A 24,009-nucleotide genomic window follows, 5' to 3' on the forward strand; every position below is an offset into this window, starting at 1 on the left:
CCTTTCCTATTCGCAAAGAAACGGATGGGATACCACGCCACAACAGACGCTTGCCGAAAATTTAGCAAGAACAAAATCGCTTTGTCGATACACACTGAATTGCTTATTGTACGCCAAAATAGGAAAAAACTCTGGAGGCGAAATCGAAGTTCATCCTGTAACTGGATAGGATTAACTGAACCCGGAAAACTGCTCATCCTTCATGGGAAAATAAGGGAATCTTCGAAAAAACGTCAACCGTAAAAAAGGTATCGGGGATATCGGGGGGCTTGCTTTTAAGAAGAACTTCCGCGTGGTCTAATGGGGTGAGACTGCGCCAAGAAGGACCAAGAAAGTCCTGGCTTTTTTGCAGCACATTAGTGCCATATAAATGTAGATAAAGAATGTAAACTTCATCTAACCAGTATGTCATATAGACAGGGTTGTTAACGCTTTGGGGCATACGGGAACAGGACGATTCTAAGATGCGGCTCCGAGCTTGACGCTTAACGCGATCAACTGGCAATGTGAACAATTTACGTATTCATTTGCAAAACATTTTATTGATTCATAGATATGAATTGTCACTGGTTTTGCCCGTAGTTAACGTCAGGTTTAACATGCAAAAACCATATGAGAGATAAGGTTTGATACGCGAAAGAATTTGGGAATGGTTCAAGTGAAAATTGAACTGTGCAATACTCTACCAAGATAAAATAAGAAACTGATATTACATTTTTTATTAGAACGATTTCTCGGCTAATAGAGATTGCACTTGTGCTCAGACACGAAAGATTCAAGGAGATTTTATGAAATTCCTTTTTAATAAGAACACGTTTTAATGGAACACCCAGGCACGATTTGCCACAAAAATTAGAACAGCTTAAGATCATTTCAAGCCTCACATGGAAATTTATAAAAATATAATGTGTTTTGAAAATCTTCTCTCGTGGTGCTTATAGAACACGGCGAGAGATTGTATCAGCGAATCAGCTAGTAAAAATGTCAAGAAAAACTGAAATTCATCGTTTGTAGTTAAAAAATAACATTTTTTGAAATAATAACAACATTAAGAAAACTCAAGCCTCAATTGATCTAAAATATAATAACATTGGCCAAAAATATCTGGTTCTCATTAGAAAAAGAGTTGAAAATCCTGAGTGTGAACGTTTACGAGGCTCATGCATCTACACATGCAATCCATATGCTCATCTGCTCATAAACTTCTTTTTAATCCAACTAATAGATTCTGAACTTTCTAGAATGAAGTTTGCCCAGCTTTTGAAAAATATCTGAAGTCATTCATTTGGAAGAAGCGAAACTAAGTAAAAGTTTAATTGTTTCCTCAAACTATATTAAAATGTATGGTGCCGTTTACTGAGGTGACGGGACTCTTCTTTGTGCATCTGCACTTGTTAACCCAGATGTATAAACAGAAGTAAGGGAACTGACCATTGTTTATCCAGCCGCTTTGCTTATTCCGATGACCTAAGCCTTTGCGGGTACTTTGCATTCAATCTATTGAGCGTCGCAAACCCATTGTTTCGCTAGCCAATCACATCCCGGTATTACCGACGAGGCGTTCTGGCTATTTTCTCAGCCGATGGTTTTGACCGAACACAATAAATACACCAGCGAGAAAAAATAAGACTCTTATGCCAATCCAAGGCAAAATATAATTAAAAATATTATTCACAAGGATTTCAAGATTTAGATGCTCCAGCTTGGGGAACCATCGTAGAGATGCGATGGTTGAGAGATGGGCAGGTTTTGCCCACTCTAGTTTTGTGAAACTACTGTTACTGGTCACCTTGCTTGCCAATCAAAGTTATGCAGAAAAAGCAACAAATGATAGATACTTTACGAATGGCTGGGCCATTAAAGTTCCTGAACCAGGAGGATTACAGAAGGCAAAGGAAATTGCAAAAAGACATGGGTTCGAGAAAGTAAGCAAGGTAAGAAACTCAAACGTTTCACCGAGAATTAAAATGTTTGCATGTTTTTATTCTGGTGCCCAGAAGTCAAAAGAGCAGCTCCATTGAGTGTTTGAAATAATTTGGGCTCGAATTCAAAAAAGGTTTAATGGTCGTCACATATTAGTTTTACTGGGATATATTATTACGTTGGTCTTGGTTGATGCGGAGGTGACTCGTGTCGCAAATGAATTCAACAAGCTCAATTGAATTATGTGTTAGATTCGTGAGGGCTGTAATGATACTATACTGTTAAGCTAACGATATTACTCATTGCAAATTCTAGAAAAGTGATTGGAATGCAGGAAGGGTTATACGTTAATTGGATTTGTGGAACAAAAAGCATCTAACAGCAGACTCGATGTAACAACTACACTCTGTAGGTTTTGATTAGCATCTATTTATGACAACGTATGAGGATTTTAGTTTTCTTTCGCTATGAGTAAAAATCGAAACCCGGGGCCCAGTTCTAGAGAATAAAGTGGTGTCTTTTGTCATAGAGGTACTTCTCGTAATATATTTGCATTTCATCCAAGGAAGGGTTGAAACTTTGCTCCGAATTCTTATGCTGGCGGTTTCTGTATTATTTGCCTTTTCATTAAGTCCAGGGAGCTTCAATCATGATAAATTAAGCCGCCAAACAGTTTGCAGCAATAGGGCCCCATCTACCCTCTCTCGACAAAATTCAATATGTTTTCGGCTAGTGTCTAATTTCTATTTATCCATTAAAGCCAGCGACTTTTTTGTGTTGCCAAGAGGCTTTAAACCAAGGCCTCGTTCGATTAAAGCTATGATTAAAGTCAATGAAAAAACAAGATAAATAGAACTAACCAAAAATGTGAAAAGCCCCTGAAAAGTATTACTGACTAAGCAAACCTAGAATAATGTTGCAATGACGAAACTAACGAAACTGAGATGTTTTAACAGTCACACAACATGGCTTTGTGGCTTTGTAACGCCTAATGTAAAGAAGTCGCAAAGCGGTCACGCGATTAGTCTTTCTACAGCGAAAATGATTTTCTTATCTTTAGCACATGTTTCGAATAACATCGTAGACGCAAAGGCCAGTAACACCGAGCAGCCTATGCCAAACCTAAAAGTGAAACCAGATGAAAATGGGCTTGGCGAGGTGTGCATGGGGTGTGCCATGTTATCTTAAAGTCGACAGTTGAAGGTGGACACCATTGCGTTATTCTTATTATAGCTTCCATAGGGCGACATGTGATTAGGCATTTCAATGGGGACAGAAAGAATAAGGGACAGTTAAAACTCTGCACAATTGCTATTTTCCTAAAAGCAGACCTTAAATTTTGTTGTTTGCTTTTTGGACAGGCCTTAGCCGAGTTCTCTGCTATAAAAAGTACTCTGACACGAAAGATTCCAGGAATTTCTATGAAATAATCAGTCTTCTTTGTAAATTTTACTTGCTGGCAAGGTGTTACTTCTATCTCAGGATACAAATTGTACGTCCATTGTCCTTGGTTGTTAGGTATCCTTCTTTCTCGAGTTAAACTGAGGTATAAGCATTTGCAAAAGCTTCTTGAGTCGCATCCTGCCTTGCAATGGTTAAATAAAAAGAGATTGTTACAAAGCAATACACAGTTCAAAGGACTTTCATAGAGCAGTTACAAACAGCCATGCTCATACTTTGTAAGCTAAAACAAAACATGAGGTAACATAAAGTAGCGATTGTAATTTAATGAGGACGACAACCGGAGCAGTGTAACATAATGCGATCAACAAGCCTAGAACAATCACCACATTTACTCGTATGGTTTCAATATAAACTTCAACGAAGGCGCATAGAATTTTTAAAATGCCATTTGACATGCGCTTCTCGATACAATGCTGTTATTGAAGGCACAATTCGAGAGTCTATCCTGGGTCATATTCCTTAGAACGATCTCTAGGTCGTGGCTCGTATTAATTTCGCCCAGCATGTTTAAGCAGTTTTCACTGTTTTATCAAAATCTAATTGCCCTCTTCTTATGAAAGACTTTCTCTGATGAAATTTAAACGCATGGACACAGCTACAGAGAGATACATGTCCTTTAATGTCACCTACTTTGTTTAAACGCTGTTTGATGAATGAAGCTCCGAAAACCCTGGATAAAACTGAGGAAACGAACAGAAGAAGAAGTGGAAATCTTGTTGCAGTCTGATGGGCTAAATCCATGCCCTTATATAGTCAGTTAGTGGCTTCCAAAGTTTCCATTACAGCAAACCCCGCCCTGCTGGTTCATTCTTCTCCCGGGTCTTTGGTCTATTCTAGCGTATCCCGTGGCGGATTTAGGGGGCAGCTAGGGGCAGTTGCCCCTCCCTCACAGAGTTGAAGCAAGTCTGTCGTTGTGCGCCCCTTTTGAAGAATGAGAATCAGGTGAAAAAGTTTCTGAGACCGATAGGTTAATTTGCTTCAAGGATTTCCTCAAAGTATACAACAAATAATGTGAAAAATGTCCTTACAAAGTGAATACAGCGTACACTCGTCATTATTTTCTAAAAAATTTTCAGCGCCCCCACTACCAACTGCCCCTCCTTCAAATTTGCTCAGGATCCGCCCCTGAGCGTAGAAAATTTGACTTAAGTGCGAAAAAATAGGAGAGCTTTCTCTTCTAATTTTCTTCGCACATAAGCATGGTCAGTGGTCACCCTGGAATTCATTGACCACCCAGGAGAACTTCATCATGCTGCAAAGCTATTGAGAATGGCTAGAGCTGCCATGTTGCAATGAATCAAAAAGAGGCTCGACCGTTTCTTAAGACGAAATGGAAACGAAAAGACTAAAGACTAGAAGAGATAGATACACTTTTATTACACCTCGTAAACCCAATTGGGATATGTGACTAAAATATTTCTAGAATCTAAATGCAAAGACGACTTATTGGCAAAGCTTGGGTATATGCCAATGTTCAATCTATCTTTTTATAGAGTAGAATGTTAATCTGGAGCCATTAAATTGTTGCGGGTGAAAATTTTCTTGGTTATTATCCGAGATTTGATAACTTTATCGCGTTTATCAATCTTTTCGTCGTTATAAAACAATAAAAAAATGAAAAGAGAAATTGACTTATTTTAGCTGTGAAATGTAATCATGTCTTCAGGCTTTGTGGAAATCGCAACTCAGAAATACAATCCGAGTTAAAGGCTCGATCACCTGCTAGCTTTGTCCAGCAGTTGTGTTGCCCTTGTTCGGTATTGGCTAACTCTATGATAAGTCGGAGAAAAGTATTAGTCCCGGTGCCATCATAAACAAATCTAATTAGATTAGCTCTTCAGGACCCCCTTTCAACTGTCAAAAAGATATAGAATCTCCTTCATAGATTTTCACTAGTATCTACTTTCTGTAATATGATGAATGAGAAATTAAAGCAGCTCTGGCAATATTCGCTTCAGAAGTTTTCGTTTCCGTTGAAAGTGCAGTTTACATGGTTTCAACCACTTTTCAGCGCTATGTCTTCCACGTAATATAGGACGAGACGTTCCCACGGTCGTAACAACAAATGTATCAACTAGTAACAAAGCAACAAATGACCCCGCAATGAGAGCGATTTTCTAAGCAAAAGGATCACAGACAACTTTTAGTGATACTAATCATGTATCCTAGGCCTCGTATGATGGTCTCCACACCTTCTCTCTGCTTAGGAGCTCGTGGGTCGTTGCTAGAGCGCTTATTGGATCCACTAACCATAAACCAGAACTTTTATCACAGGTTCTTAACAACTTTCAGGAGATCCACTTGATACGGTGCAGCCAAGTTGATTTCTTATGCCCATCTGCCTATCTTGTGGGTAACAGAGATCGTATCCAGTCTGTCTCCTTCGTCTTGTTAAGAATCGGTGATAAAATCATTGTTTGTTGGTTGATGGATTAAATTCCAGTCTGCGTACAGTCTACTCATATGTACTAGGATCGATTTGCTTAAATCACACTAATAAGAAATCTGCATTATAGCAGCCCAAACCAAAGACGTTTAACCCTAGATACCCTGGGTATCAGACTCACTATATATAAAACAAAACTATTTATTTTATAATATAGTGAGTCTGGTACCCAGGGTAAACCCTAGAGTATCTTGCCCCTGAGGACCTGAGGTTATCTGTCTCTTCCCCCCTCCTCTCGGCGTGCCTGAGGGCCAAGGGTTCAAGGGTTCCTTGGTGATTAGGTATGGCCCTGCCATTGCTCCAGTCTGATTTTATTTGGCGAGAGTATGGAAGTATATTTTGTGTCATGGATGGGTAAGATAATGCTAGTTATGGTTCCATTGCTAGTTAAGGTTACAGATCTTTTCAGTTGTAATAAACATTGTGTGATTGCTGACGTAAATTCATAATTCATAATAAATTTGCGTGTTTGATAATTGATCAATGTGAGGTGGCGCAAAACAGCTTAGTCTGTTTTGATTCATCATAAATCCCTTTAAATGTACGGCTTGTAAAGATTGTGCAGCTCTGTCCATACGGCACCAAGCGCTTCTTAAAGGACTGGTAAACAGTAATCTTGATTATCCCTTCAGGTAAACAAGATTCTAGGACCACACAACCAGCAACCAACTTAGTTTTTTATCCTGAGTTTTGAAGTAAATCTACATCCATTTCTAATTATCGATAATAATAAAAGGTTATGTCGGTATAATAAACAGATAAAAGCCGCATACAAGAACCGTGGTTCTTATATTGAAAGTGCGTTGTTAGAAATGCATCAGCCTGGAGTTTTTAGTACGTAGTTTTTATGTGGGTTTTTCCAAGCCACTCTTTCACTTGGTCCCTTGTCACCCAGCGTTATTCTTCCGGAACTATAGCCTACTATTCTTGACACCCCTTAAAAGACATGGAGCCCTCAAAAGGTATGAAAAAGGACTGGGACATTGCATCAACTTTTCTGTCTGAAAATTTACTAAAAACAATTGTCAACAATATAGGGTGAGGAACTGAAGGGCTTAGGCCCTTGCTATTGATTTTCTTATATCTCCTTTTTAAACGATCTTTTGGCGGTACAAAACTTGAAAATGGCTTTCATTTGCGTATACTGAAATCTGGAGCAAAACGAGTTTTTGAGAAACTGGAAGATGCATTTAGATTATTAGGAAGATGCACATTACTATTCAAGAAGTAAAATTCTACCAATCAATACAACAGCGTTCCTTCTTTCCCCAACGCCTGTCATTAGAGTTTAAGCATGACTCTTCCCCTCCACAATTTCACCCAATAAGCAATAATCTATGTTCTTCTGAAAAACGTCGAATTTTCTACCCTGAGCGATTTAGTATTTTATTAAAATTAGTCTGGGTGATGCTGTTTTAGCCATTCTAGAAGACATAATTTCATAAATCCAAAACTTTGACTTTTGCTTTTCAAGTCATTTGCCCCTCAACTCTTTCCGTAGCAGATACCATAAATTGCTTGTGGTGCCATGACACACTGCACACTTTATATTCATTTGCTCTGCTGCCCCACTCCCCCTATTCACATGACAGACTTACGGCCCTGAACTAATATTTAGTAAACCCAAACACTGTTAGAAATTGTAGAACACCTTTAATCCGTGTTTCAATGGACAAATATATTGTACCCCTCGTGCTTTACTTTGCTTTTCAAAAGATTATGAGATCTTGTTTATGAACATTTTAATACAACTGTTTTTTGCTTTTAAGTAAGGAACCACAAGTTTTTAATAAACGGTACTTTGATACACTTTTAAATGAAAGGCAAACTGAAGACAAAATAGAGAGCATTCGTGATTAAATCTTTGTCTAGCCAATATGTCAATGCCTTAGAATTTCTTTGACATTTTTTATGAGAGCAAGGACGTGTGGTGGACGTTCTTCTCGTTTAAGAGACAGGACATGAAGATAAGATCAGAAACAAAGCAACTCTGATTGCTCCTGGTTCAATCAACTTCCTAGATGGCGAGTATTTGAATCAAGCTAATTACTAGGCGACCTCCCACAAAATTGAGAATGATTCATGAAGTAACAGTTCTTATGTTAACAGAACCACAACAACAACAAAAATGGAGAGACGATACAAAATGTGTTTTTAAGTGCCAATCAGTATCACGGGATAAATAAAATGAATATAACTAAGGCAATGATAAGGTTTAGAGTGCCACGTGAGAACTATGAACACCAATAACCTGAAATCGATATTAATAATCAGAGTGATAGGTTGTATTGTAGGTTATCATTTCCTTTGAAATAAAAAACGAATATCAAACAAATATATATCAACGTTTGGTTTCGTTTCTTTACTTTGGTACAATCAAGACCAATTTAAATTCTCATTGCATAGATTAAAAAATACATAACCAATAATGTATATGTATTGCTTAAAAAGGTCACAAATAAAATTGAACAATCAAAATTTTGAAATTGTAAAGTTGGAAGTAGTTTATTTCATTCTGGATTTATTTCTATGTTCGGCTACAATTATATGAAACAGTTTAAAAATCATGTGTTCTTAATGCGCCTCCTTTGTTTTAAATTTGAAATTTCTCTCAATTGATCAGGCATGCCAAAGCCGGGGAGGGGAAGGCTGGGAGGCAATACCCCTCTCACTTTTTTGCTGAAGTAGTTACAGGTTGTATTCAAGTTATTGCATCAAGGATAATGGTGAAAAACAACCATAGAAGTTTGTAAATTCGCCTTGAGCTTGGGTTCACCTTTGAATGAGACTGGACACACCAGGCCTGTGTAAGATGCATCTTGCTATTTATGTCTTTATTTGCAATGGCAATTTTTGGAAATATGCTTATAATAGGAATCGAAATATTCCTTGTGTTCAGCAGGGACGACAAAGAAGTGAAGGGGATAAATTTGATAAATTTGGCCATAAATTTGATAAGTTAAGTACTATTGTGATAAATTCGGCCATTTCAGTTCCCCCATCCCAAGTTACATGCTCTAAGTCATTTGCTACTCATGTATTTTCAAAATTTAAAGCATTTCACATTGAAACGTGTTGAAAAAACAATGAACAAAGTAAATTTCAATACTTTGAAAACCTATTCAAGCTATTCAGCTCTGATACTGTGATTGACAATCTTCAAATAGCCAATTAGAAACAATGAAGTTTGGCAATCCTGTTAACACACAGTGGGAGTCAACAACATTGGTGAACCACTCAGCTCCATAAGATGATAAAAACCCATTCACAACTAAGAACGATTTCGTTATTTCGAAAGTAAGAAAGTGTTATTAAGGCATTAAGAAGTATTAGAGGGATTAAAAATGGGACAGCTTGACGCTCGGTTGATGAAAAAGATTAATTCTGCGTATGTCATTGAAATGAAAAAAGGATTGTGTTTAATCGGAGCAAAAATTATTTTGGACACCAAGCTCTTGTGTTCACCTACAGTGAACGAAATATGCCGTTTTAAGGGAAAAAGTCAATCCTTGCGAAAATATGTTATACGAGATGTCGAAGAGAACTTTGTGGAACTGAAAAATAATATTATAAAGGTTAAGCTTTTATCGGGTAACGCATTCCAAAGATTTGCAGCTAAAACATATGAAGATATAGAGATTGCATCAGATCCCCTCAGATAATTGTTGCTGATAACTTTTTCGTCTTAAAATTCACCAATAAATATAATAGCTTGTGATGTACGCATAAAAAAATTAAAGGACAATTTTGCATAGGCCCTTTTTTTTGTATCTTACTATCTTTACTACACCTTTTAATAGTAGAAAGTTTGACCCCAGTTGAACAAATGCAAGTAAAATTTCCCCCAGATTAGTCAAATTTCTACCAATTCAAAAATTGAAAAGAAGCATTTCCCTCCTAATAAAACTATCAAAAGAGCATCATGAAATAGAGCCAAAAACTCTAGAAACAGTTGTATTATGTATCTGGTAAAAATATTTGTATCTTCAATAGCAGCATTGAATGACTTGATCGATGCATGAATATCAAACAAACCGCATTGGTAGAAAAGACCGATTCAACTTATGCAAAATTATCTGCACAAACATCGCTCATAGAAAAGAGGGGAAATCATTGAAGGGAAATCATTGGCCTATGAAATTATCTCATAGCTTGACACTAATGTATCAAATAACCAATACAACTTCAATACTGTTCTATTGCTCCATGAACCGTCAATGTTTGGTTCATTGGATTCTCATGTCTAGATCATAACAATGCAACGTCAATCAAATGTCAAACCATGAATAGCTATTGTTTTATGAATGACCTCTAGCTGTTATTCTATTGTTTCTTGACTTTGTTTGCCGTCAAAAGAAACAATTGAGCATCAATCAAATGCCGCTCATTGAAGAATCATACCAGGGAATTTTTCTTTTGAATATTTCACTTCAATCTTATTTCGCTTTTTTCTGTTTTAGAAGCCTAGAATGGATTTACAACAGACTTTCTAATTTTTAATTTTTTATATTGGTGTAGCTAGTATTTTCATTTTGGCAGTATTTTAGATATTTTTCAACATATTAACTTGACTTTTTCATACCGTAACTTAGGTATGCGAGTAATTTAGTAAAAAGTAATTTTGAGACTATATAAAAGCAGATGAACTATCTACATGGTGCATGGTGCTAGTACAAATTGTTTAATTTTGCTAATATTATTCAATATAATCCAAACAATCTACAGCCTGGATGAATTGAAAAAGATTCTGAAAACCTTTAAGCGAGACCAAAGAACGTATCCATAACAACACAATCAATCATTGAGAAATCTTTTCGAAAAATTACCGAAATTACCGAAAAATTATTTGTTTTATCAACTAAAAGAAAATATTTATTGATAGATAATTTGTCATCTAGTGTTGTTTGTTGGAGTTGGTAGAAATCTCGGAAAACAAAATTAAAGTTAATTGGTTAAATTATCATGTTGTGTTTGCCAATAACAAATAATGTATTTAATTAAAAAGATGGACTCTCTCTGCTGCAATCAATTCAACTACTTGGATGTATGAAGTATACAAAAATATCCTTGAAAATGGCTTTGAAAAAAGCAAACATTTAGTAAACTAAAGCTTTTCGTCTGGCACTCTTCAGAGTTTAAAACGTCAGAACATGGATCGAAAACTCTACGCTAGGAAATATATATACCCAGTTGTGGATCGAAATAGGCCAATCAGAAACACGAGCACATGACTGTTGAGGTTGACCAATCAGTGCCGCTTGCCTATTGAGAATGTTAGCAATGGAGTCCTAAGGTGAAAACGAACTCCTTTTGCCTACACAGTAGCGGTTTTTTCATGCTTATGTAGATAGATTCCAAAACTGCTAGGTGGAACGACGATCGGGCTTTACCAATAATCCGAAACATGTCGCCATTATAGTTTTTTGCACAATCTGGGTTTTCCAGTAAATGCTGCCCGATAGCAGAATCGCAGGTTTTAGTTGTTCTTTTAGATCTGCAAGACCGAGGTGGCTGTTCTCTTTGGGGTCGAGTTTTATTTCATGTCTTTAAGTGAAGCCACACTATTTTAGCCTCATACTCATTATAGTCTCAATTACTTTAAGTAAGGGGTCTGGAGCACAGGCAACCTTACATAGACTATCAAATCTTAAAAGCCGTTGATAATGGATATTTGATTTTATTCATCTGTTTGTCCTAATTCATCATCATTGCCATATAGTTGATGCAACATTTCACTGCCCATAGTATTGTTTAAAGAATAGTATGCAGCCGTAACAGGTGATGAGAATTATGTTCAATCTTTTTTATCATAATAAAAGTTATTATTTGTCCCAGACGTATTGCGATCTTTATAGTTTATATAATGAATATATTCTTGAAATACAGTCACTTAATTTCCTATTTATTATGTGCAAGTATCTATCTGTGCTTCAGTTTAACTCTTTTAAAAAGAACTTGGACTTTTCAATGGAAAACTTCTTAGAAACCACGTTTTTAATAAAGGCCTCTTGAATGGAATCATGACATAGAATTCTGTGGACTTGTGGGTGCACTGTTTGGGGAATTTTAAAAAGAATAGCTTGTTAGGGAAAAGACTGCTGAAGTAAGGCAAACGTCATCAAAAGTCACTAATTCAATCAATTCTCAGTCATTCTCATATCAGTCGCAGTTTGCTTAAGTTTACATACTATCACTTAATTTTAACAAAATATTACATAATTAAACAACAAAGCTTTGTTCACAATCACATTTATTAATACCCTTTTTAAACAACATCTGGTGTGAATCGAACAGGATTTGATCATATTATACAATAAGCTTGCCATTCAATCAAATTTTCTGATTAAGTAACATTTAGTAAATGAGTCGGTAGGTTACGGTGGACCTTGCACTGATGACAATGGTGACAACCCTACAATTTAAATGGTTCTGTTTTAAGAGCCAGTAGCTAGATTGCGACCGATCCAGAGGGATAAAGAGCCTTTAAATCAAAAGCTCAGTATAAGAAGGTGATAATATCATACAGCACACCGACAATACCCCATAAAGCATTTCGCTCGCATTCTTTCTAAATAACAGCACATTCAGTGAAGCAAAGGCAATCAAAATGTCAGTCGTATTTTGCTAACCAGAGATGTCAATTTGAAGACGTATTTTGGATTTAATGGAGTGTTGAGGCTTTTGTGTGTATTAGGTTGCTTTTGATTTGTTGCTTCACCAAGCTTGGTTTTGATTCAGTGAAGGGCTTTAATGTGAAAGGTGATCATTCTATACACAGACGAAGGAAGTAATTCAAATGTAAGGTCACATAAAGGCAAAAGGGGGCATCTCCATAAGCTGCATATAGGCACTTCACCTCGTTTTCCGAAAAGGGGAGGGCACGTGCCCCAGATGCTTCCGGTGCTTTCAGTGTCCCCGGTTTCCCTGGTGCCCTTTTTATGCATTGAAAGAGGTTCTACAAAGCAATCTCTGCATTTTTGATAGAGCATTAAACTTAGGAACAAGTAAGTAATGGATTCAAGTTTATTTGACCTCGGTAAATATAAATGATTCCAAAATCGACCTACCCTAAAGGGTACGAGGAAATAGATGAAAACTATTTTCACTTTAGGTCAAAGTGTTGTTTGTCCTTTCTAAAGCCATCAATTTCGATTTGAAATCGTTTGTATCCTGCAAATTACGTTTGGCCTGAGTCAAGTCTATGATTTTAATCACATTTCAAAAAGGATATTATTTGCAACAAGGGCTATGGCGATGTCTCAGGACAAGCACTTCATTGCCCCTTCATGTCATTCGGCAACTTGGTTGTTTGTTTGTAAATCATTGAAAATATCAAATAAGAGATGAATGAAGACTTCAGGTTTTGAAAGAGGACCATTACTGAGAAGCATACTGTTGCTGTTTTTAGGTTGGTACAGTAGATGGGTTCTATCACCTTGAACACCCGAAACATCCCAGAAGATCACGGAGGAGCGCGGAAGACAGAACAGGACGACTTGAGAAAGAAAATAATGTATGCTATTATCTTTGTTCCTACTGGAATACTATCTTACAGTTCTCTATTTAATGCATTACTGCTTAATAAGAAATGCGCATCCTGTTGCTTTGGCTTGGCTGATCCTGTTGTTAAGAGCTAGAGCTCTTGCGAACATTCACACCCTAACCTTTTACATGCATACAGTTTCGCCTAGCAGATCATTTACACTGTTATCTTCTCAATACGATTATTCCCAATGATCGGACAATATCAGGTTGTATCACAAGGATTGCGTATTGTTCTCAATACGATTATTACCAATGGTCGGACAATATCAGGTTGTACCTTAAGGATTGCTTGTTGTTGTCAATACGATTATTATCAATGATCGAACAATATCAGGTTGTATCACAAGGATTGCGTTTTGTTCTCAATACGATTATTCCCAATGATCGGACAATATCAGGTTGTATCACAAGGATTGCGTTTTTTCCTCAATACGATTATTATCCATAATCGGACAATATCAGGTCAGAACAACATAAGAGGAACAATGTCATGGTCCCAAAATTCTAATGGCATTGCTAATAGAAGATTTTGTTTATACATATTTTTGTTTTTATTTAGATACTTTGGGTAGAGCAGCAATATGAGATTGTTAGAAAGAAGCGAGGATATCACCATCAACGAGTTGTAGCTAGGGGTATCAATCCGAGATTCGCAGATCCTCTGTGGGATGAGCAATGGTATCTGGTATGTCACTAAAACATCGCTAGTTTCTAATAAACAGAATCTTATTGAAACTTTTGAAAATTCCTTTCATCAACTCTATAAATTTCAGTATTTTGTGACAATGCGCAACAAGATAAAGCTTATCAGATAAGGTATTAGCTTGCTTTGTCATCCAATGTGTTTCTTTTGAAGACATGCAAACTTTGCTTTTCTAAAGGATGACAAGAGAAATGCACTTGATCTGGATATCAACGTCATTCCGATTTGGAATCAAGGAATAACAGGAAAAGGAGTAGTTGTTACAATTTTAGATGACGGTAAGAGCTTTTACTTACCATAGATTTTTAGGACGTTTTTTGCAATGAGCAAAATGTGTTTGCCACATACAGAACCTGTCCAGATATTGTCTGGGCCACAAATACAAAACCAATTTAGTCAGCAATTGCTACCAAAAATTGATGGTATCATAGAATAGAAAACCATGATTCTTATATTAAAATTAGATTTGAAACACATATCTAGTTAAAATGCTTACAGTAGAATTTCTGTTGATATTTTTTTAAAAATTGCCAAGTTCTCCTTTATCTCAGTTCTGATCATGTCAAAGTAGACAATGTTCACCATTCTTTTCTTGAAGTTAAATTATACCAATAAACTTTCTTGAACTATAAGTCCCATCCATTTTGCAAAGAAAAATTTATGTCAGAAGTTCAATTTTAAAATTTTCATCACAAATGGCTGAAAAACACATTGTATTTAGTTGAATACGATTAAATGAATTAAGTTAGCCAAAATTAGCATGCAAATGACCTTGGTTAGGTCTTAACCAAGGTTAGTCGCTTTGTACCAAGGCTAAACATTCATGCAATGTATCAACACCAATTTTACTTAATTGCAATGTTCCTGCTAAGGTTATTTTCTCTGAATTCTAGGTATTGAACATAATCACACTGACATTGTTAAGAATTACGTAAGTATATATTAGCATTTATAGGTCGTGAAATTAGTTAGTGAGCAACGAACAAGAACCTTGCAAAAACTCTTTGTTCCATGGCATGTGTGTAGAGAATGCTAATTGATGGCACTTAAAGAATATGGTGCTTTAAAGTTTGGTAATACACAAGTGCAAATAATATAAAAAAGCAAATATCAGATTCTATTCGTTTTGAAAAAGCTAAGAAAATTGCTTTAAAGTAGATATCAATATATAATGTTTAGCTTATTCTTTCAATGATCCGCTAAGCTCGCACTCTCTCCTCTCTTTCACTGCCCTTGTCTCATTCACTGGATTTTATCCTGTGTTTAATGTATCTGTTATGTTTATTTTTTCATAGGATCCAGCCGCCAGCTGGGATGTTAATGATAATGATCCTGACCCTTTCCCGAGATATGATCCTACTAACGAAAACAAGTAAGTCGAAGATTACTGCATATCTTTACCAACATCTACCGAACATCATTAATCGTTGAGTATTGAAGCTAAAACAAATTTTGTGTTGGAACACAAAAAGTAAAATTAGTTAGCTACGAAAAATAAAGTCTAAACATTGTATTTTTTCAAGGCACGGAACCCGCTGTGCGGGTGAAGTAGCTGCGGAGGCAAATAACAGTAAATGTGGTGTTGGAGTTGCATTTAATGCAAGAATCGGTGGAGTTCGTATGCTTGATGGAAGAGTTACGGATCGCGTTGAAGCTGAGTCTCTAAGCTTGAACCCACAGTACATTGACATATACAGCGCAAGCTGGGGACCTAGTGACGATGGGATGACCGTAGAAGGGCCTGGGACCCTTGCGTCAGCAGCGTTTGCAAACGGCATCGCAAAGGTTAGAGGGAAACCTGTTAATTATATGGAAAAGAATTATTTGTGTAGATGCTACCATGGTAACGCTCCACTATTTAACAAAAGTATAAGGTATCTTGATCGGTGGCATTGTAACCTTTGAGCAGATGCAATAAATTACGGTTCAGCTCCAGGTTAAATACAGTAATTGAACAGCAAAGCTATATAACCTATATGTGAATAATAAAAAAGCTTCAGATTCATACTCGCAATAGCACTGTATGTTTTTTACCATGATATCAATAAATAATGAATGAAGAGGACGGTAGAATTGTAAGTTGGGACTAATTATGCTGAAAACACTGTTGAAAAGTTTTTGGTCTCCAAAAAGTCAAGTAGAATGTCATTTCTATGCTTGTTTCCACTACAGCAAATGATGCATGTGCACTGCACCTATGTGACGCAATGCATTTTCTTGATTTAAAGGTCCTTCAATTACGTAAGTCTCTTATCTTGTTTTCAGGGACGAGGGGGCCTGGGCTCTATTTACGTATGGGCATCTGGAAACGGAGGTCGACACGATGACAGCTGTAACTGTGATGGTTACACAGCCAGTATATACACTTTGTCTATAAGCTCGAGCTCAGATCACGGAGAAAGTCCTTGGTACAGCGAGGCTTGTGCATCGACATTGGCTACTACGCTGAGCAGTGGTGCTCACGGAGAAAAGAGAATAGTAAGTTAGCTTACATAGCAAAAAGCCTGAAGAGCCGAGCCTTTAAACTTGTTGGCTGGTGGGTTCTTTACTATTGAGTACTGGGTCTGGCGGTTTCATTAGCCATATATATGTATTAAAAAGTTCTGAACAGTTTGGGCTATGATAATTCATCTTCCAGTTTCGTCTTTTAAGGACCGTCCATAAAGACTAATGACATCTTTTATTCATTTTAAGTTACCTGTTAATCTAAATTGGTATATCAAATATGATATAGCGAGCCACAGCTGTGGCCTATCTACTAAATGAAATACCATTTTGATGATCAAAATTCCATCCCTTCTAAAAGTGGCTTTGAGTTTTCATCGGACACTTTTTATGAGGTCATTTGGACAGTGCTAATAGCTATTATCTGACACAAGTTTTCATTTTGAACAGTGTCCAATCGGATCTTAAATACGCCAAATGATTTTTTTGGCAGGTCTTGCATTATTTAGAAGATTATAAAAAGTTAATTTTGTTATACAGCGGACTTTCTTTTCTAAGTAGCAAGAATAAGAAAGCAATGGTTCGAATAATTGGGTTTCGAACACTGAAAGTTTATCTTTTAAAGCAATAAATGGAGGTAAACAGAACTTAATTCGAATAAACGAGAATGCCAATTTTCTATCAATCTTGTAACCATCTTGATTAGCAGCTCAAAATAGTAATTCCACCGTTCCTTTTTCTTTCTCTAGCTTAAGAGACCCCGAAACCTGTTATATTTTAGCTATTTTGTGGCCTAATAATCTTTCAGAAAAAAATTAATATATGAAGTAACCAGCTCTTATTTAGAGTCTTTATTAAGTTATAGTAAAAGCCTCTCTGTTGAAGGAGCCTGAATGAGTCTTTGAGCTCCCTGATAAGAAGCAATCTAATGAAATGCAAAATACTATTTAAAAGGCCTTATTAATACACTTATAAATCCCTTTGATATTCAGGCTGTTTTCTAACTGTCCGTGTTTACCATTACTCTAAGGCAATTTGTCGACGAATGGCTTAGATGGAAAAATGGAAAACTGCAAAATTATATAATGAAATTAGAATATTCTGGTCTACAAAAGGGTTAGTCTTCGAGAACTAGAACGGCTTAAAAGAATATACTTAATTGGTAATGTGAAGCTTTCAAATCTTTAGGTTTTTTGACTCTGATTAAGCTTCATTCCATGGTGAAAATGACCTCTAGATTAACTTTACAAAGAAAAGTGTCTCTGTTTCAATCTCCGGTGTATAGAGAGCAGAAAGGTCCTCTTGTTTGACGAAGCAAACGAATTCATATTAATCTACGGAACAGATAACCATTGTCTGTCGCGACATATCAAATTATCAAATAAAATCAAATTAAACAGAAAGACTGCACATAGATATCAGGTTCTTAAGATAAAGAAGAGATTAATAAAGTTCTTTGTTAAATAGAGGTTGCTTGGCCTTAAACGACATTGCATTTAAAGCCAAGTTTCTGATGAGTCCTTATAGAATAGAAGATTCAGAGGGCAGACAAAGTAGAAATAGAAAATATGACCATGAGCCTGTGTGCGCCGTGGTCTAGTAATTAAAGGGTGATTAATCATCTTAGTGTTTATAGTCTGTGGCTGTGAGTTTTATTGTTGACCTCTTGAGTTTTATTTCTTGGTTTAACACTATAGCTCAACACTGTAACACTATTGAGTTATTGTATAATTTTGATATGGAATTAGTTATGGTTCCTTCAACTTATCTAGTAGTGTTCATGGCTCTGTCCTCAGACGTTGATAAATAAGTCGAGTGAAGTAATGACGAGCAGTGTTTCACCTATTTGCACCCACGAAATGGGATAATAAGAGAACTATCCTTGTATACCGTAATGCGACAGATAGGCATGGACGCTTTAAACAATTGATTTGTATGAATTAACGAGCTCTCTATCGCACTCCACCGTCGATGATGAAATAGAACTAAAACCATTGAGACACAAGCAGCTGATGATCATATAAGTTTTTTATAGGACGGCAACTGCTGGGATACTAAGAGCACTGCTGGGTTACTAGGAGCACTGCTGATGTAGATCATTTGTGTTCTGGTTATCAGCCTAAAGGACAACCTCAAGTTAATGTCTGCATTTCGAAGAAAATGAAAAATTGTTCATAGCTCTTATAATCGATTCAAATTTGCTGCTGGCTAAATAATTTGCTTCATGAACAGTTCTTTAAACTTTTCCCGCCATTGTCAAAATGTTGTGGGAAAGTTGTTTAGAAAGTTGTTTGACGTGCACAAGGGTTCTATTTTAGCAGATCTCCTTGTATCGTTTGCAAGAGCAGTTGATAGTTAGAAGCCTTCAATCAAATAAGCCTAGTTGTAGAGAGATCCTGACCCTCCTTACCCTTACATAGTCAGCATAGGTTCCAAATCTTTGAATGGCTGAGCGACCAAAATTCTGCATACCCAATTAGCCAATCAGAATTCAAGAATATGACAACAAACGTGCCTCACAGCTAGATTTAGGCCTATTATTGACGTTTTTACCACTACCCATGAAAAACAAACGTGTAAAATGTACTGAAAGATAACCTTAATTTTCTTTGAAAAATGAAATCTTTGATGAATTTACGAAAAAACTGCCGTTGTACTCAGCAAAAATTTTTCCGCGATCGTTAGTTACGAAGGCTTGAAACTGTCCCTTTCAAATCCTTATAATAATTAGGGGGGAGGGAGAACAGAAAAATTACTGTTTTCAAACCTAAAAAGTTGTTTTATCCAAGTAATTAACAAATATGAACTTACCTTCACAAGGCAATGTTAAAATCTTTTCTTGTCGGCATTAATGGTTGTGTTAACGATTAAATAAATCGCTAAATTCCACTGAGAGAAAATGCAGTCCACCTTTCTCTTAAAATAGATACAATTGTACAATTTCTTCTGCATTCGGGTACGTTGTATGTTCATTTTAAAAACTTGAAGATCGATGAGAAGCTCACGTCTACTGATGTTAACTGCTATGGCCGTGTAAAAGCTGACGCAATTCGTCAAGGAAAAAAGGGCGGGAAAATGACATATGCATCATTTTCGAAAAACTATCTTTTCTGGGTAAAAAAAAGTCTCTGGTTGTCTGAAAAAGATTCGAAAGGTTCCTGATAAAAGAAAATGTAAGGAAATGAAATGTTTAACACAGCAAAGTAATTTTTTCGAAAATGATTATAAGGATTTGAAATTATTATAAGGATTTGAAAGGGGCAGTTTCAAGCCTTCGTAACTAACGAAAAAAAATTTGCTGAGTACAACGGCAGTTTTTTTTCGTAAATTCATCAAAGATTCGATTTTCAAAAGAAAATTAGGGTTATCTTTCAGCACATTTTACACGTTTATCTTTTTGTGGGTAGTGGTAAAAAAGTCCAAAATAGGCCTAAATCTAGCTGCGAGGCACGTTTGTTGTCATATTCTTGAATTCTGATTGGTTAATGGGGTATGCAGAATTTTGGTCGCTCAGCCAATCAAAGATTTGGAACCTATGCTTACATAGTCCACGTCGAATTGATTCTTAAATTATTCATAATACGAGACTCGAAATGAATACGAGACTCACCATGCTTTCCCAAGTCCATAAAAATTGATCGCTCTTCTATATTCAGGTAACTACGGATCTTCATAACCTTTGCACAGAGAGACACACTGGCACATCAGCATCGGCACCTTTGGCAGCAGGGATCATTGCTCTAGCTCTTCAAAGAAAGTAAGAATATTTTGAGATCTCATGGCTTGATATCATTTAAGTGCATAAAGATTCCCATTAAATCTTGACAATGCTTCAAGCCAGTATGTTTAATGAACCAATATTACTAAAGCAATAACAGAATGTTTTAAACTGTAAAAAGTGGAAGCATCCGGAAACGTATTAACACTCTTGGAGGTTTAATGATATTGAAGAGAAAGGCTTTTCTTGAGACAATACTTCACAGCTGCAATGATACAAGCTATAAGAATGATATTCAGGTTGATGTAAAGTTACTTACATGACTAGATATACAGATTTACATATGCAATCAGTTTAAGTATTGTCTGGGACACTAGAATGAACCAATATAGTTTTCGAATGAAGTGCAACTGGCTTGAGACGTTGGGTAGATTCAATGTTTAGATATCACACAACTTGTCATCCACAAGCTACATATAATGACCATGTAAAATAAAATTGTTATTTTTTTGTCTAAAGAATGAAAGAGTTTGACCTTTAGATGTATTCAGATTTTTTTTATGATCACTGATGACAACTCTGCTTGTTTTAGTCCAAAACTGACGTGGCGTGATGTGCAACATATCGTGGTAACAAGCGCCGATTGGCAACCTTTGAAGCATGATACTGACTGGCGGATGAATGGTGTAGGGTTCCATGTAAACGAGAAGTTTGGTTTTGGATTGTTAAACGCGGAGAGAATCGTAACTGCAGCCGACCCAAAGACGTGGAAAAATGTACCGGAGAGCAGAGAGTGTCGCGGAAAAAGCTTTTCAGATGCAAAGTGAGTTTAATTGAAGCATCAGAGTTCTATTGGCTTTGTAAAAAATAAGCCAATCAACGATAAATGCTAGTGTAACTTAAAATCAAGTCGATGAAGATTGATCTCATTCGATGCTGCTCTAGTTAAAACCTTCTACTGCTTTCAATTTATAACAATTTTTGCTACACTTTTATAGCATGGCAGAAAGGTAAAGATTTTCTGCAATTTCTACATTTCTACGTTCGGTGCATAAATCTAGCCAGTTACTGTATAATACAGCAGATTGAAATTACTGTTGTTTCTTACTAATAACTGTGTGTTTCAGAGCTTTGCGGTGGAATCAGCCTCTTACTGTCGAGATTGAAACCGATGGATGCCTCGGTACAAAAAATGAAATTCGTTATCTAGAGCACGTGCAACTGGTTCTTACGCTTGACTACAGTAGAAGAGGAGACCTGACCATCATACTGACAACACCAATGGGAACAAAGTCCATTCTGCTACCGACAAGATCTGAAGACTCATCTGACGAGGGTTTTAAAAAATGGCCTTTCATGACAACACACGCATGGGGAGAGGACCCTAGAGGAAAGTGGACTTTGGAGATTCACGATGCAGGCGATGCCCGTGCCAATACTGGTACTCTAAGAGACTGGCAATTGGTGCTTTACGGAACCAAGCAAAAGCCGAATTATTTGAAAGTTTCCCATCCCGATATCCCAATTCACAGAAAAGCAGTCAATGACGACACCAAATCGATCCAGGGACATCAACAGCCATCAGTGACAATCACAAAAGTCACTTATACTTTTGGCTCTAGACCTTTGTCTCAGTCACAGTCTCATCCCAATCAAGCAGCACCTGGACAAAGTCTTCCCCAAGGCCTACCAGACCTTCCTACAATAGTCCCTCTTAATAACATTATACCAAAGAAAGCAATACAAAGTATAGGACAGCCTACGCACATTATTGACAACCTGCTAGCCTCGTCTGTCAACTCTCTGCCTCGGTTCCAAAACCCAGCATTTCAGCAAGCGGCGCCGAATTACGGTAGCCTTGGTGTTACGCGTCCACAAAATTTCCAAGGGGCAGGATTTAGCGAGAGTCCATTTCCTCTGATGCAGACTCGTAGTAGCATCCCATATAATAACTATATGAAACGCTTCAACCAAAGAAACTACCAGTCACAAAGCATTACTAATTACTATTTAAGACAAGGACAACATCAAAACCAAAGATCACCGATTGCCTATCCTTATAAATGGAGGCAAGCCTCTGCTGGGATGAAAGTGATGTCGGACCCTCGTGCACCATTTTGGGACTATTTTGGACGGACCTTTAATAAGCGCTCTCTGAAAAATTCAGAGAAAATTAAAGACAAAGAATACCCTCAGAGTGTTAATAGTCTAATGCGAACAGTAAAAAAAGGCAATCTTAAATACACGTAGTATTTATAAAAATGTAGAATTTTTAAATTAAATTGGCATGATCATTATTCTCTTTAACCACAGGTTTTATTTGACTCAAAATAACGGCATTCAGTTTTTCATAATAGAAAGGGAGTGATGAATATTACAAGAAAATTAAAACTGCTAGGATATTGTTGATCAGCTTTTATACTCCTTAATATCAGAAATGGACTCTTTTTCATATTAGTATTCAAGTTGAAAATGCCCAATTCGGCCTGACTTACTTAGCTGACTTACGGCCTGGCTCTTGCACCAGTTTTTTGCATAGGTGACGAGAAAACATGGAAATCACACCAATTTACAATCGAAGGATTTTGATTTGTATATGGAAATTTGCTTCAAAGTAAAACTGAATGTCTGTTGTTTGGGTGATTGGGTAAGAAATATTTTCAAATTTGAGTTTAAATTAGAAGTGGAGCTGGGCCTTGCTTTTACAGCCAGCCTGAAAGCAGTTGCTAGAAATCACCTGTCACTTAAACAACATGTCCCATCTTCTGGTGCTATATTTTCTTCTGGTTCAATCCTGTAAATATTCCTACTGCACGAGAAGTCATTAACAAAATCCGAGCTGGCATAAATTTAATGTATCTACCTTGTGATTATGAGCTGTCTCTTTTTCTTTATCGGCCCTCAATCATTTAACCATTTTTATCGTGATGAAGATATCGCGATGAAGATCTTTCACAACTAAAATACCTGTAAGTGATGAAATGCCGACTTATAAAATAATTGATATTGTATTTACTAAACCTGGCACTTTAACTCTAAAATACTGCTTAAGTTGACATCTCTTTATCAATGATTACGTGATGGGTACAAAAAATATTACTAAATGGTGGAAATTTTAGGCCCCTCACCCAAGCCACAAACTGTACATGAACTAATAATGACAGGATGAAAAGAAACGGTATGTCAAAACCTGCATTCGATTTTTCCGAGATAATGAAAAAGGTAATTTATCGAAAAAAGTTCAACTTAAAATCTATTAAATTCGAAATATCCTTTTTTGGTTAAGCCTTTAACATGACATTTACTTTTTTGGGTTTCAAGGGACGATTAGTAAATTTGGTAAATTTTTGTAAAATTATGGACTGATTTTTGTCATCATTTCGTGTTTCTGTTTGTTGGTCTCTTCTGCAATGTGGGTTTAAACTCGCCCGTGTAGTTCAACTGGAAGTCTTAACCTAACTGGCACGTTTTCCATTTTCATGTATTCATTCGGTCGTTAATATTAGGTGACAAACAACTTTCATAAAAAAGTCACTAAATTCTCACCTTAAACCTCTCTATATGTTTCCCAGGTTCCCCCTATTTCCCAATTCGTTTCGAGGCTACAAAGCTATGGCTGCCTTGGAACTGAAATTTATAGAAAAACGAATTCAAGATGCTAAATGATGCTGTTGTGCCTCTTGCTTGGTTTGGTTTGAAGCAAAACAACGGTTAATTTTGTTAATGAAATACGTACCTTTGAGAAACATATTCTGCTAACAAAAT

General features: G+C 36.6%; 1 protein-coding gene across 1 annotated transcript; it reads left to right on the top strand.

Annotated features, from left to right (window-relative positions):
• The first annotated feature begins 1,564 nt into the window (after window positions 1–1,564).
• LOC135687348 (neuroendocrine convertase 1) lies at window positions 1,565–23,622 on the top strand. The gene is made up of 11 exons (XM_065203888.2): window positions 1,565–1,934; window positions 13,242–13,346; window positions 13,938–14,063; window positions 14,260–14,359; window positions 14,975–15,012; window positions 15,377–15,453; window positions 15,605–15,866; window positions 16,347–16,559; window positions 20,183–20,283; window positions 20,837–21,067; window positions 21,372–23,622. The coding sequence occupies exons 1-11, from the start codon at window positions 1,728–1,730 to the stop codon at window positions 22,492–22,494; spliced, it is 2,583 nt and encodes an 860-aa protein (XP_065059960.1). The 5' UTR covers window positions 1,565–1,727; the 3' UTR covers window positions 22,495–23,622.
• The last annotated feature ends 387 nt before the right edge of the window (window positions 23,623–24,009 follow it).

Source organism: Rhopilema esculentum, chromosome 20, assembly GCF_057945365.1.
Source record: "Rhopilema esculentum isolate cy_ngs chromosome 20, ASM5794536v1, whole genome shotgun sequence".
NCBI classification, from domain to species: Eukaryota; Metazoa; Cnidaria; class Scyphozoa; order Rhizostomeae; family Rhizostomatidae; genus Rhopilema; species Rhopilema esculentum.